Raw genomic sequence first — 15,017 nt, forward strand, 5'->3', positions numbered from 1 at the left:
ACAAGTTGAAGCTGCTCGTCGACTACATCTCTCCAGAAGCATACACCCACATCACCGACTGCCCATCATACGAGGAGGCCATCAAAGCTTTGAAAACTGTGTACGTGAAGCCCATCATCTTCGCCGCGGAGCTCTACAATTCCTGTGAGTGTCGATGAACTGCAAGTGAACTTCCTTATTGACAGTGGAAGCACTATTAGTTTCACCCATCCACAAGTTGTGAAAAACTTCAATATTCCTGTGTACCCTTCAAAGACTGATGTCACCCTTGCTTCTTCCCAAGTTTCTACTGCCGGAGGACATTGCTTTGTCAACCTGAAAGTTAACGACAGTCTGTATCCTGAATTCAAGTTGTCAGTTCTTCCCCAGTTGTGTTATAAAGTATCTTGGGCAGAGACTTCATGGAAAAACACCAGGCTGTGGAATTCACTTTGGATGGCTCTTTACCTAGACTAACTATATGTAACGTAGCATCAATGTCTATTGATCCTCCATCCCTCTTCCCTAACCTGTCCCCTAATACAAAGCCAGTCTCCACGTGTTCTCGTAAGTTCTCGAGGTCGGATGAAGAGTTTATTCATGAGGAAGTACAGTCTTTGTTACAAGAAGGTGTTGTAGAGAAGAGTTAGTCCCCTTGGAGAGCTCAAGTGCTAGTAACAAGCAGGGTTGGAGTAATTGTAATTGTAATTTACTTGAAATTTAATTAGTCAGTCCCCTTGGAGAGCTCAAGTGCTAGTAACAAGCAGGGTTGGAGTAATTGTAATTGTAATTTACTTGAAATTTAATTAAGTACATTAAATTATGGAATTGTAATTGTAATTGGATGTAAAACTTAATGAAGTAATTGTAATTATAATTAAATACATTATAAAGTAATTTTAATTTAATTGTAATTGCGAAAAAAGTCTTACCAAAATTCTGATAATCCTTGTTTTTCCTGCTATGGTGGCAAATATGTAAATACTGTATATGAAGAAGTATGGCAACCCTTACTGGACAACTATACGTATTATACGAGAATCAGACGCGTCCACTTTTCCCTATTTGGTGGACTGGGACCAGTGATGCCATTTTAGCGGATTTTCCGCTAGATCTGGCGGAATTGCAGTTAATCTAGCGGGAAAAATCTTAGAATTGACAAGAGTAACTGGCGGATTTTCAAGACCAATCTGGCGGCAAATTTTTATAGCTTCACCTATCATCTGGCGGATTTTTTAGGCCATCCTAGCGGATTTATAAATTTTGAGTTGGCAACACTGACTGGGACACATTTCATTGCTTCCTAGACCGTCATACGGCAAAGTCCTCCTCTTGACTTTCTATTGTAAAGGTAAGAAAGACATTGTATAGTAATCTGTTCCCTGATGAATGATGATGATGACTGCAGTAACTGAGATGGTGATGATAGTTCATTGGATGATGTCATGATGTAATAGTGATTAGTGGTGATGGTGACCAGTGTCATAGTAATAGGCTAATTTGTTGGAAAGTTAATCGCTGTAGGTGTAGGCTTGTGCTGATAGGAAAGTAGTAGTACAGTAAAGTGGTAGTAATGATGGTGAAAGTAATAGCAAGATGGTAATGTTAAAAAAATAATGATCATACAGCAGTAACAGGGAAATAATTATGAAAAAAATTGATGATGCTGAATTGCTGATCTGGTGATGCTGGTGATAGTAATATTAATAATAATGGTGACAAGTATTATATGACTGTGATAGTAGAAGGCATATATTTATTGACCGTGTTGAGTAGTACTTATGATACTACCATACTACTATCTTTCTTTGTCTATCTGCCCCTCTCTTTGTCTGTCTGTGTCTGTCATTCTGTCTCCTACCTACCCCCTCATTTCTTCGACGTTCTCTGTCTGTCTGTCTGTGTGTGTCATTATGTCCCTCCCTCTCTTCTCCTTTCTTCCTTCTTTCGACCCACGCCCTCTCTTCATCCTTTGCCCTCACACTATTCCTTCTCTCCATTTCCCTTCCCGCCCATCCTGTTTGTCTGTCTGTATGTATAGCACCACTCCCCCAGTCCCCACCACCTACTGTACCACCCCTTCTCCCTCCCCCTCTGCCTTCCTGTTTAGCCTACATCCACCTCTCTCTCTCTCTCTCTCTCTCTCTCTCTCTCTCTCTCTCTCTCTCTCTCTTTTCAATAAATGACAACAGCACGATGCTAGTGTTTTTCTTTTCAACCAAAGCTTACTGTTGGACGCTGAGTAATTATAATTGTAATTATAATTGACTGTCTCTTGTAGTAATTGTAATTGAACTTCACATGAGTAATTGTAATTATAATTGCAATTTAAAGTTTTAATAATGTAATTGTAATTGTAATTAAGATTTTGAATTGTAATTACTCCAACCCTGGTAACAAGCGATGAGAGACAAGCGGCGCATGGTTGTTGACTCTCGTACCATAAACCGTTTTACGTCATTGGCCGCTTACCCAATGCCTCGTATTCATGATTTAATTCCGTTTTACGTCATTGGCCGCTTACCCAATGCCTCGTATTCATGATTTAATTCCGTTTTACGTCATTGGCCGCTTACCCAATGCCTCGTATTCATGATTTAATTCACAAGATGGCTAAGTACAAAATATTCAGCAAACTTGATCTGAAAAATGCTTACTATCAAGTTCCCTTACGAGAAACGGAGAAACAGTACACTGCTTTTGAGGCTGACGGACAGTTACTTCAATTTACCAGAGTTCCTTTCGGTCTGACAAACTCCGTTGCTGTTTTTCAGAGAATCATGGACTCTATCATAGCTGACAACAAATTGCAAGCCACCTATGCTTACATTGATGATGTTATTGTATGCGGCGTAAGCAAGGAGGAACATGACTGGAACCTTCAGCGTTTCAAGGAGGTAGCCTCAAAGTACAACTTGACTTTGAACTTGGAGAAGTGTCACTACGGCTTAAAATTAATTACTTATCTCGGGTATTGCATCTCCGATAATTCTCTGCGCCCTGATCCAAATCGTATCAGACCCCTGATAGAAATGCCAGTTCCTAATGATTCACGCTCTCTAAGACGAGCGCTTGGCCTCTTCTCATACTATTCCATCTGGATACCTAACTATTCTAAGCGCATACAGCCTCTTCTGCTGTGCCAGAGTTTTCCACTCGGCTCTGAAGCTATTAAGTGTTTCGAATCGCTAAAGAGAGACATCTGTAAGGCTTCAGTAGCTGCCTATGATGAAACTTTGCCCCTCCAGATCGAGACTGACGCATCCTCTGTCTCCATTGCAGCCACTCTTTCCCAGCTTGGTCGGCCAGTAGCTTTCTTCTCCAGAACCCTGACCGGCTCTGCAAGACTTCAGCCTGCTGTGGAGAGAGAAGCCACTGCTATCACTGAAGCCGTACTAAGTGGAGACTTTTTATTTTGGGCCGCAAATTCACTATTGTCACTGACCAACAAGCTGTATCCTTCATGTTTGACTCGCGGCATTCCTCCAAAATTAAGAATGACAAAATATTAAGATGGCGTCTGAGCTCTCTGAATACTTGTGTGACATTAAGTACCGACCAGGTCCTCAAAACATCCCTTGCGACACACTGTCTCGTGCATGCTCGGTTAATACTAGCCCAGGCTCAGTCTCTCTCGAACAAGTACAGGTGTCTGTGTCATCCTGGCGTCACAAGACTTTATCAATTTGTGAAAGTTAAGAATCTGGCTTTTTCTCTAGATGATGTAAGGAGGGTTTGTTCTCAATGCAGTATTTGTTCAGAATTGAAACCTAGATTCTTTAAACCTCCAGTTAAGAACCTGATCCATGCAACGCAACCCTTTGACCGAATCTCTATTGATTTCGCTGGACCGAAACCTTCTACTACAAAGAATAAATACCTCCTGGTAATGATAGACGAGTACTCTAGATTCCCAATTGTGTTCCCATGCCCAGATTTGTCTGCTCAAACTGTTCTCTATGTTCGGTTGTCCATCATCAGTTCATTCGGACAGAGGAACACAGTTCATGTCTCGTGAAGTCGCAGATTTTCTGTTGAGCCACGGTGTCGTCATGACACACTCCACTCCCTACCACCCCCAAGGTAACGGACAATGTGAAAGAGATTGGTACTATTTGGAAAGCTGTACGCCTAGCACTCGGATCCTCCAAACTCCCCGAGTCTCGGTGGGAACTAGTTCTGGACAGAGTACTTCATTCCATTCGGTCCCTCCTGTGTACTGCCACCAATCAAACCCCTCATGAAAGGTGATTTTCTTTCCCTAGGAGATCATTTAGTGGTTACTCCTTGCCTTCCTGGCTTGCCACACCTGGACCTGTCCTGCTTAATATAATATGAATATGCTGATTCTTTAAATATGCTATGAATATAATATGAATATGCTGATTCTTTAAATATGCCATGAATATAATATGAATATGCTGATTCTTTAAATATGCTATGAATATAATATGAATATGCTTTGATTCTTTAAATATGTTATGACTATAATATGAATATGATATATAATGTGCTTCTTTAAATATGCCATGAATGTGATGTGGATATGAATATGAATAACATGATATAAAAGCTGAGAAAAGTACAACAAATATATGATTACTTCCTCAAACCTTAGAATGAAGGTGTAGTAAAGTGGGCACCCTACTATGTAATGAAGAAAAGAGGGAAAAAAAGTGGTTTAATACAAGATGTCTGGAAACAAAAAATAATAAAGATAAAGCATGGAGAAACTCAACCCGGTAGCAGCGACGGGCCAAGTTTGTGGTTTTACCGTGTAGCAGCGACGGGCCAAGTTTGTGGTTTTACCGTGTAGCAGCAACGGGCCAAGTTTGTGCCATGATATAAACCCCCCAAAAATAGATGATACATAATCTGATCACAAATGCTTTGATATATATTATGAAATGGTTAAAAAGGAGAAGGAATGCCATAAACAGGGAAAGCTATAGACTAGATTGAAATGATTACACCAAACTGAGGAGAGAAGAAAAAAAGTATGAAAAAATATAACAGAATAATTTAAGAACCCCAGAACGCAGGAACGGCACGCTAACCACTCATCCACCTCCCCCTTACTCATATAAATAAGAAATTATGGAAAAAAGAAGCTGTGAATACGATCAAAATGGGTGACCAAGTCTGTGAGGATGTAAAGGAAATCTGTGAAATATTAAATGGTGACTTTCAGAAGGTATTTACCCAAGAGACAGAATTTGAAGAGAGGGACAAGGAGAGAAGGGTCGAAAGAATGGAAAACATAAAAGTGGATAAAGATGCTGCAGCTATTGTGGTCACTAGATGGTAAGAAAACTATGGGTTTGGAGAAACATGTAGCTTGGTGCAAAATATTAGAGTGGCATTTCACTACTTAGATGGGGATATAATAAAGAAAATAATAACAACATAGATTAGACCAAGGCTAAAGTATGTGGTGGTAGTCTGGTCACCACAGGAAAAAGGACATAGGAAACTTGAAAGGATTCAAGGGACCGCGACGAAGATGGTGCCAGAACTATGAAGCCTGCCATACGAGACAAGATTAGAGGAAGTGGGCCTACCAACACTGGAAGAAAGAAGAGAAAGAGGAGACCTGATAGCGTTGTACAGGAACACAAGTGGAATGGACGTGTTGGATAGAAATGGTTTAATGGAGATGGAAGGGAGGAGGCAACCAAGACAACACAGCAAGAAATTGAGAAAGGGGACTTGTTTGAAAGACATGAAGAAGTACAGTTTTCAATACATGAGTGTGGATACATGGAATGGACTTGGCAAAGACATTGTTAAGGCGGCCAGTGTCCACATAATGAAGGAAAAGTTGGACAAACATAGATTGGGAGACAGTACCATCCCAGCTTGAGCTCAGGCCCTGTATACTACAAATAGGTAAACACACACGAAAAAAACCCACCACATATCCCTCTTTTTTATTACCAAAACAAGCAAGCAAGGTAAAAACAGTAAAAAAAATGTAAGGTAAGGTTAGGAAGTCAGGTAAGGTAACATAAGGTAAGGAATGGCTGCAGTGAAATCATTTTGGCGAGTACGTTTTTGCATTGGGTCTGGCGGGTCCTTTCCTCCCCTCTGCCACACAGCCCCAACACCTGTCCCTTCCTTGCATATGTTAGCTGTAGGTAACAAAGGAGAGGAAGAGGTAGGTGTTGGGGGTGTGTGGCGGAGCAGAGGGGAGGAAAGGACACGCTGGAGTTGACGCAAAAATGTACTCGCTAATCTGTTTTCACTATAGGGTGAGAGAAGAAGAAACAGAGGAAGAGGAGGAGGAAGAGGAGGAGGAGGAGAGGAGAAAACAGAGCAAGTATATATCATCCTTATTTTCCTCCTCCTCTTCATTTTAATCTTCTTTTTCCTTTCCCTCTTCCTCCTCTTCCTTTCCTTCTTCCTCCTCTTCATTTTAATCTTCCTCCTCCTCTTCATTTTAATCTTTCTCTTCCTTTCCTTCCTCCTCCTCCTCTTCATTTCAATCTTCCTCTTCCTTTCCTTCTTCCTCCTCTTCATTTCAATCTTCCTCTTCCTTTCCTTCTTCCTCCTCTTCATTTTAATCTTCCTCTTTCCTCCCTACTCTTCCTCCTCACCTGAACATGTTGATATACTCGTCCTCCATTGGGTGAGTCTCCCCTACAACCACCAGGCAGTGCAGTGACTCACCAAGATCAACAGAGACCAGCTCCTCCAGGGTACAGGCCTTCAGGAGCTGTGTTTTGGTGCCCACCCTGGCCAGGCCTATCACCAGGTTCTCAGGGGTCACAGGGGTCGCTATGCCCTGCCCTGACCTCTCCTTAATGACCTCGAGTATCTGCCTCGCGCCCTGGGATGCCGTCATGAAACTGGGACGTGCTGATTTTGCGTTGTTGAGTTTGTTGATTTCTCTGACACCTTTCTGCATGTTTTCCAGGCCCTGCTCGCTTGTCTTGGCGTCCAGCAAGCACAGAGTATGCCACCCATTCTCTAGGTTGCTGGAGACCTTGTCGTAGAACCCGTCCGGTCGCCAGTCGTCACTCCACAGCGGGATGGACACAGTCTCCCCGAAGGAATAGAGTTGGAGGCCACAGCAGCCCACGGCGTTCATGATGGAGGCGTTGTGGACGATATTGATGGGGATGCGCTTCTCCAGGGCGCGGAGGAGGAGGCTGATGTGGGTGGTGGCACTGAGAGGATCGCCGATAACCAGAAATGCGACGTCGCCCTCTCGTGTGCAATCCAGGATGTCGTCTGGTCTTGCCTCGACGGTCTCCCTCTCGGCCAGTGTGATGGTCCTGTCGTAGAATGTCTGCATGGCCTCCACGCCGCCCTCCATGACGGCTGTGTAGCCCTCCAGGAACACTCGGTTTGCGCCCTTGATGGCCTCAAGTCCCTTCACTGTCACATCACCTAAGAGAGAATAGGAAAAGGTATTAAGTGTTGATGTATAGCGACCCAATGTTACCAGCTCATACAGAGAAAACACACTCTGAGGGTCATAGTCGCATTTTAAAACATTTTGTCGCCCAAGTTCACATATTTGACAAGGCTTTTGTATGAGTTGTGGGCATTACCAGGGGTAGTTCAATGGCCCTGGTGGTAGTTTGAGCCTTCTTCTGTACTGTGAACCTGAAAAACATATATTTGACAAGGCTTTCATAGGAGTTTATAGGATTTCCAGGGTTAGTTCATTGGCCCTGGTGGTAGTGTGACCCTTCCATTGTACCGTGAACCTGAGAAACACATATTTGACAAGGCTTTCATAGGAGTTTAGGGGATTTCCAGGGGAAGTTCAATGGCCCTGGTGGTAGTGTGACCCTTCCATTGTACCGTGAACCTGAGAAACACATATTTGACAAGGCTTTCATAGGAGTTTAGGGGATTTCCGGGGGAAGTTCAATGGCCCTGGTGGTAGTGTGAAGGTTCTGTACCGTGAACCTGAGAAACACATATTTGACAAGGCTTTCATAGGAGTTTAGGGGATTTCCAGGGGTAGTTCAATGGCCCTGGTGGTAGTGTGACCCTTCTTCTGTACCGTGAACCTGAGAAACACATATTTGACAAGGCTTTCATAGGAGTTTAGGGGATTTCCAGGGTAAGTTCAATGGCCCTGGTGGTAGTGTGACCCTTCTTCTGTACGGTGAACCTGAACAAAGACTTATGAGAACCCGCCTGAGCTCCTTTATGGCCGTTGGAAATACAGTCGTCCCTCAAATAGTACGGTTTCCAATAGTTAGGTTTCGGTTTTATACAGATTGTTATAGAAGGTCTTTTAGGATTTTAAAATTTCCTGCTCGTCGGGAAATTTAAAAATCCTAAAAAAATCTTCTTAGAAAATCCACATAAAACGAAAACTGAACTATTGGAAACCATGCTATTTGAGGGATGATTGTACTTGATGTGAGGGGCGGAAGTATCTGAGAGTACTACCGACCTAAGACTCTTCCCACACACTACACATTCTCACACACCTATTTTTTTACTTATTTCTGGTTTTCTTTCTTTTTTTTTTCTCCCTTTTCATTCTTCTTCATCCTTTTCTTTTATCTCCTTTTCTTTCGTTTCTCTTTTTTTTTAACTTATTTCTGGTTTTCTTTCTTTTTTTTCTCCCTTTTCATTCTTCTTCATCCTTTTCTTTTATCTCCTTTTCTTTCGTTTTTCTTTTTTTTTTAACTTATTTCTGGTTTTCTTTTTTTTTCTCCCTTTTCATTCTTCTTCATCCTTTTCTTTTATCTCCTTTTCTTTCGTTTCTCTTTTTTCAACTTATTTCTGGTTTTCTTTCTCTTTTTTTCTCCCTTTTCATTCTTCTTCATCCATTTCTTTCGTTTCTCTTTTTTTTTTTATACTTATTTCTGGTTTTCTTTCTTTTTTACTCCCTTTTCATTTTTTTTCATCCTTTTCTTGTGTCTCCATTTCTTTCTCTTCCACACCCTCCACATTCTCACACTCTTCCACACCCTCCACATACTCACCAGGCTGCCCCAACCCAAGCCCAATCATGTGGAACACCCCCTTGCCTCCCCTTCGCTCCGGCTCCCCTGTGAAGTGGGCCGCCAGCTTCCCCAGGGCCTCCTCCTCTATGGGGTCGCACTCCCCACACACAATAAGGGAGTGAAGTGGCTCCCCAAGGTCGCAGTCCACTAGGTCTGGAAGGTTAGGATGGGTGAAATCATTGTAGGTTAGGTTAGTTAGGGATGGGTGAAGACATTGTGGGATAGGGATGGTTAGGTTAGGTTAGGATGGGTGAAATTGTAGGTTAGGTTAGTTAGGGATGGGTGAAGTCATTGTGGGATAGGGATGGTTAGGTTAGGTTAGGGAAGGTTAGGATGGGTGAAATCATTGTAGGTTAGGTTAGTTAGGGATGGGTGAAGACATTGTGGGATAGGGATGGTTAGGATGGGTGAAATCAATGTAAGTTAGATAAGGTTAGGATCAATGTAGGTAAGGTTAGGTTAGGATGGGTGAAATCAATGTATTCGTAGACAATTCAATGAAATAAATGAATGGAAATAATCAACAAGTGGGATAGTGACTGTTCTCATTTGTGTGTTAGAACCAAAAAGAAGCAATGTAAATAAGTAAACAGATAAATAAACAAATAAATTAATCACATATTTCTATAACTGTCAATATACTTTTAATACTGCTTTTGCATCCTTAAACTGTGCCATTACTTTAAAGCAACTACTACTACAATTACTAATGTCACTTTTATTACTACTAACCTTTCAACTTTCCCTTCATGATCTGCTGCGTCGGTGTTCCCACTCTTGCCAAACCCACACAGAGAGAGTCTTTTGAGAGCACCCACTCCGAGTCTGCCCCTGAGTTGGCCGCGGTGGTGGTGGTGGTGTCGGCAGCGGTGGTGTCGTGCCTCTCCACCACGGCCAGGAGCTGCTGCACGGCCTGGGCCACGCGCATGTACCGGGGTGGTTCAAAGATCTTGCGTCCCCTCAGCAGGTTCTCGAGACTCTGTTCTTTGACCTTGATGTCTGGGTGGAGGATAATTTTGGGCGGTAAGGTACAAGAAAGAAGTTTAAGTTGTGGAGGTTGTCAATGACGTAAACTTAACTCAATGATTGTGTAATTTTCCACTTTTTTTTGCTTTTTTGCGAGCAGTGATGTAACGTTTTATTGTTTTCTGTATCTTTCTTGTTTACTCTTGAGACAGAACTGAACTGAACTGAGCAAAACTGAACTGCCCTGAACTGAAGTGAGAGCAAGCGACCGTACCAAGGAGGCAGAGTGTGTGCAGCTTCTTCCTCAGGTTCTTGTTGATCTTGTCGCAGAAGCTGACCGGCTCCCACCCGTCCTGCCAGAAGGGGATGGACACCGTCTCCCCGAAGTGATGCAGCTGCAGCCCGCACGAGCCCACCGCATTCAGGATGGACGCATTGCTGATGATCTGGGGGAAGGGGAGAGGGGGCAATAAGTACAAGCTGGCACGTAAAGACAGGTAGTTAATCATTCCCTCTTCAAGCTATCACACTCTCCTGTTCTCATCTCTTAGACACGAGCCCCCTGTGCCCCTCACCTCCACCGGCACCCCCAGCTGGTGAGCGCGCAGCTTGAGGTCGGTGTGAGTGGTGGCGCCGAGAGGGTCGCCCACCACCAGTAGTGCCACGTCCTTGCTCTTGGCCCCCACAAAGAGCTCGTCCGATGCCTGCTCCACCTGCTCCCGGTCCGCCAAGATCACCTTCCGCTCGTAGAATTTCTCCTGTGGATTTGATGATATAGTAATGAATGGGAATGTGGGAGCAGTAAAGACACTCCTGAAAATTGCTGTATTATTATTATTATCATTATTATTATTATTATTACTACTGTTACTGTTCTTACATATATTTCTGGTTCTATTGTGGTATTGTTTTTTCATCATTATTATTACCACTTCTACTACTATTACAATTACTACTACTACTACTACTACCACTTATACTAGCTCCTCCTATGACCTCGTTCCATCCCTTAACCCTCCTTACAAGTCCCTCCTTGCCCTTCAACCCACCCTACCAGCCCCTCCTTGCCCCCCCAACCCCATTACCAGCCCCTCCTTGCCCCCCCCAACCCCCTTACCAGCCCCTCCTTGCCCCCCAACCCCCTTACCAGCCCTTCCTCCTCCCCCCCTTACCAGCCCCTCCTTGCCCCCGCTGAGGATGGACGTGTAGGCCTCCAGGTAGATGCGCTCACAGCCCCGGATCACCTCCAGGCCGCGCACCGTCACGTCCCGCGGGTCCCCAAGCCCAAGGCCGATAAGGTAGAACACCATCGCTGCCGCACATCAACCCTGGGGGAGCATGGGGAGGGAGTTTACCATGGGGGTGTGGGTGATGACAAAAGGGGGTGGATTATAATAAAAAAATGGATAAATAAGAGAACATCAGGCAGTCAACACATCAACCCTGGGGGAGCCACAGGGAGGGAGTTTACCATGGGGGTGTGGGTGATGACAAAAGGGGATGTAGTATATAAGAAAAACTGAATAAATAAAACAATATCAGACAGTCAGCACATCAACCCTGGGGGAGCCACGGGGAGGGAGTTTACCATGGGGGTGTGGGTGCCGATGAACGGACAAAAAATATAATGAAAAACAAATAAATGAATGTGCTGGGATGGAAAAAGGGCGATGTTATTTATATAGTTTTTTTTCTTACATCAAAGGAGACAGCTCAAGGGGCAACAAAAAGAGTTAGAAAAAATAAGCCCGCTACTCACCACTCCCAATAGACAAAAATAAAGAGTGGCCAAAAGAGAGGTCAATTTCGGAGAGGAAAGTTTACTACGGTACTATTGTAGACATGCAGGAGAGGAGACACTGTAGGAGGATGTGATAGAGGTATTGATGCAGTGCTAATCCTAACCGGTATTGTGGTAAGAGGAGGAATATAAGAAAACACAGAAAAATATAGTTGTCCCTCAAATCGTACGGTTTCCAATAGTTTGGTTTCGGTTTTATACGGATTGTCATAGAAGATCTTTTTAGGATTTTTAAATTTCCTGCTTGTTGGGAAATTCAAAAATCCTAAAAAAATCTTCTATGAAAATCCACATAAAACCAAAACCTAACTATTGGAAACCATACTATTTGAGGGATGACTATATATACATTTTTTTTTTACGGCAAAGGGTAGAAAACATAAACAGCAAAAAGAAAACCCCCGCTCGACGCTGCTCCGGGAAAAGAAAAAGAGAACGAGAGGTCAAGTCATATTCTAAAATCCCTTAAAATATCCTAAACCTGACCCTACTCCCTTATGACCTGTTACCTAATCTACACCCTAATCCTAGAACACATTGCCATTCCCTAATTTTTATACCTGCAATTTGTCACCCACAGCTTTTTCTGTATCCTAAAATCCCTTAATATATCCTAAGCTTGACCCTACTCCCTTATGACCTATTAAATCCCTATCCTAACCTCTTTTTTGAACCCTAATCCTTATACACATTGCAATTCCCTCATTTTAAAACCTGCAATTTGTCACCCGCAGCTCTTATGTATCCTAAAATCCCTTAATATATCCTAAACTTGACCCTAACCCCTTATGACCTGTTACCTACCCTAACCTAATCTACACCCTAATCCTAAAACACATTGCCATTCCCTCATATTTAAATCTGCAATTTGTCACACACGGCTCTTATGTATCCTAAAATCCCTTAGAATATCCTAAATGTGACCCTACTCCCTTATGACCTATTAATTCCCTATCCTAACCTCTTATTTGAACCCTAATCCTTATACACATTGCAATTCTCTCCTTTTTAAAATTGAAATTTGTCACCCATGGCTTTTTATGTATCCTAAAATCCCTTAATATATCCTAAACTTGACCCTACTCCCTTATGACCTATTAAATCCCTATCCTAACCTCTTATTTGAACCCTAATTCTTATACACATTGCAATTCTCTCATTTTTAAACCTGAAATTTGTCACCCATGGCTTTTTATGTATCCTAAAATCCCTTAATATATCCTAAATTTGACCCTAACCCCTTATGACCTGTTACCTAATCTACACCCGAATCCTAAAACATTGCAATTCGCTCATATTTAAACCTGCAATTTGTCACCCACAGCTCTAATGTATCCTAAAATCCCTTAATATATCCTAAACTTAACCCTATTCCCTCATGACCTGCCAATCATAGTGTCCAAGGGCGGCTCAGGGGTCAAGGGGTTCCTGTGTGACCTGTGACCTCTGGCGACCTCCAGGGTATGTATGCATGGAGGTGCCGTATGTGCTTGGCTACGTGTGGGTCATGGTACTGGAGGGCCACGGGGCATGCTTGACCCCTGGACCAGTTTTGCCTTCCTCGCGGATTGCAGTGCGTGGTTTTAATCGGTAAATCACTTAAAACTGAGAATGAATGCGTGGACATGCATATCAAGGGCCTGGAGGGTATAGCACGTGTGGGTTAGGCTAGGTCAGGTCAGGTTTGCAACGTGTGAGTTTGATCGGCAAATCTCTTAAAACAAAGCATGAATGGTAAGACTAGTATATCACGGGCCTGGAGGGTACAGCACGTGTGGTTTATGGTTCGTAAGAGGTGAGAGGAGGGACAGCTCACCCAGGCGCTGGTTTAGCCTGCAATGAGTCCTATGCGAGGCGTTTCGGCAGGTGTTAGGCGAGGGAGTAGTTATAATAAGGCACAGGGTGAGAACCTTCCTCAGGCTGTGTTGTTGGGGAAGGCGGATTCAGACTTTTCAACGGCACCTACATAATTTGATTTGGCGCGAGACTTTGTAAGTTAAAATGTCGATAAATAGATAGATTGGTAGATAGGTGTTAGGCGTGGAAATAGTTATATAAAGGCACAATGTGAGAACCTTCCTCAGGCTGTGTTGGGGAGGGCGGATTCAGACTTTACAACAGCATGCATTTATATCAGCTAAATTTGGCGCGAAAGTTTGTTTCTGACAAGAGATAAATGAATAGATAAGTTAAAATGCCGATAAATAGATGGATAGATATATAAATGGGCAACTAAATGTATGAATACGAGAATTATAATAGCCATGTCTTGTCTCCGTCTCAAGGGACGAAGGGAAGAAGGAAAGGAAGGATGACAATGCATCTCCTACCAAGAACATCTTCAGGTACAGTTCGTGGTCGTCTGTCACCTCTAAGGACGCCGTGCACTTGAACATGAGGACGCGTACTGCGTCCTCGTCACGCTCGTACGATATCCCAGGACGCGTTTACTGCGTTCCGACTGAGTTCTGCTTGAATTATGTATTTTTTTCGCGAATATTGTACGAGAGCTTTCAGAATATAGGTCGTCAATGATACGACAGCTTACTTGACTTTCATTGTTATTACATTGGAATGTTAGTCGCTTCCACCAGGGGAGGCAGCCTATATATAGATGCGCCTTGCTGGTAATAAAATCATTATCTTTATAGGACCAATAAGTAAAAACAAGTTAGTTTACTATAAAATATTCTCATGTGTTTTCTGTGGTTTGTCATTTTCACAAAATTGAGGGTAACAAAACTATTATTATTGTTTTTTCGTTTTGTATCGTAGTAAGGCAGTGGTTCCCAAACTGGGGGCGCGCCCCCCTGAGGGGACATGAGCTGGATACAGGAGGGGGCGTGATTCCGTCTGCCAAAAATTGCAGTTTTGCACACACACACACACACACACACACACACACACACACACACAAACACAACTGCGCTGACAGGCTTCACGGCCCGACAGGCGGCGGTTCGAGCCCGCTCAGGCCGGATTCTTTAAGCTGACTAGGAGTGGTTACTGTCCTCCCTTGAGCAAGGGGGATGGGGTGTGTGGTGTGTGAGGCCTTGGCAGTACCCATAGAATAGATCGACGATAAAGAGCACTTGCTCACGTCGGGAGGGTACCTGCTGGCGATTACGAGTCCAACACGTGATCAGGCGTAGATAACTCTATTTTGATCATTCTCACGTGAGTTTCAATTGCATATATATGGTATATATATATATATATATATATATATATATATATATATATATATATATATATATATATATATATATATATATATATATATATATATATATATA

At 43.0% G+C, this 15,017-nt stretch overlaps 1 protein-coding gene across 2 annotated transcripts; it reads right to left on the reverse strand.

The window, feature by feature from the left end:
* Window positions 1-5,897: 5,897 nt before the first annotated feature.
* On the reverse strand, window positions 5,898-13,688 carry LOC127003032 (uncharacterized). 2 transcript variants are annotated; one of them, XM_050869388.1, is made up of 7 exons: window positions 13,538-13,688; window positions 11,093-11,248; window positions 10,496-10,678; window positions 10,195-10,366; window positions 9,687-9,953; window positions 8,934-9,107; window positions 5,898-7,371 (listed from the first exon to the last, which is right to left on the reverse strand). In XM_050869388.1, the coding sequence occupies exons 2-7, from the start codon at window positions 11,228-11,230 to the stop codon at window positions 6,572-6,574; spliced, it is 1,734 nt and encodes a 577-aa protein (XP_050725345.1). In that variant the 5' UTR covers window positions 11,231-11,248; window positions 13,538-13,688; the 3' UTR covers window positions 5,898-6,571. The 2 variants fall into 2 exon arrangements, with proteins under 2 accessions (XP_050725345.1, XP_050725346.1); XM_050869389.1 differs by having other exon boundaries at window positions 13,632-13,657.
* Between the last annotated feature and the right edge of the window lie 1,329 nt (window positions 13,689-15,017).

The sequence above is a fragment of the Eriocheir sinensis genome, chromosome 24 (assembly GCF_024679095.1).
Source record: "Eriocheir sinensis breed Jianghai 21 chromosome 24, ASM2467909v1, whole genome shotgun sequence".
In the NCBI taxonomy this organism is placed as follows: Eukaryota; Metazoa; Arthropoda; class Malacostraca; order Decapoda; family Varunidae; genus Eriocheir; species Eriocheir sinensis.

Excerpts from the sequence above, each read along its gene's own strand:
- LOC127003032 (XM_050869388.1), bottom strand. The coding sequence starts at position 11,230 with ATGGTGTTCTACCTTATCGGCCTTGGGCTTGGGGACCCGCGGGACGTG. Across the intron at positions 10,679-11,092 it reads GCGGGGGCAAGGAGGGGCTG|GAGAAATTCTACGAGCGGAA; the intron begins GTAAGGGGGGGA and ends TCAAATCCACAG. Across the intron at positions 10,367-10,495 it reads AGCTGGGGGTGCCGGTGGAG|ATCATCAGCAATGCGTCCAT; the intron begins GTGAGGGGCACA and ends CCCTTCCCCCAG.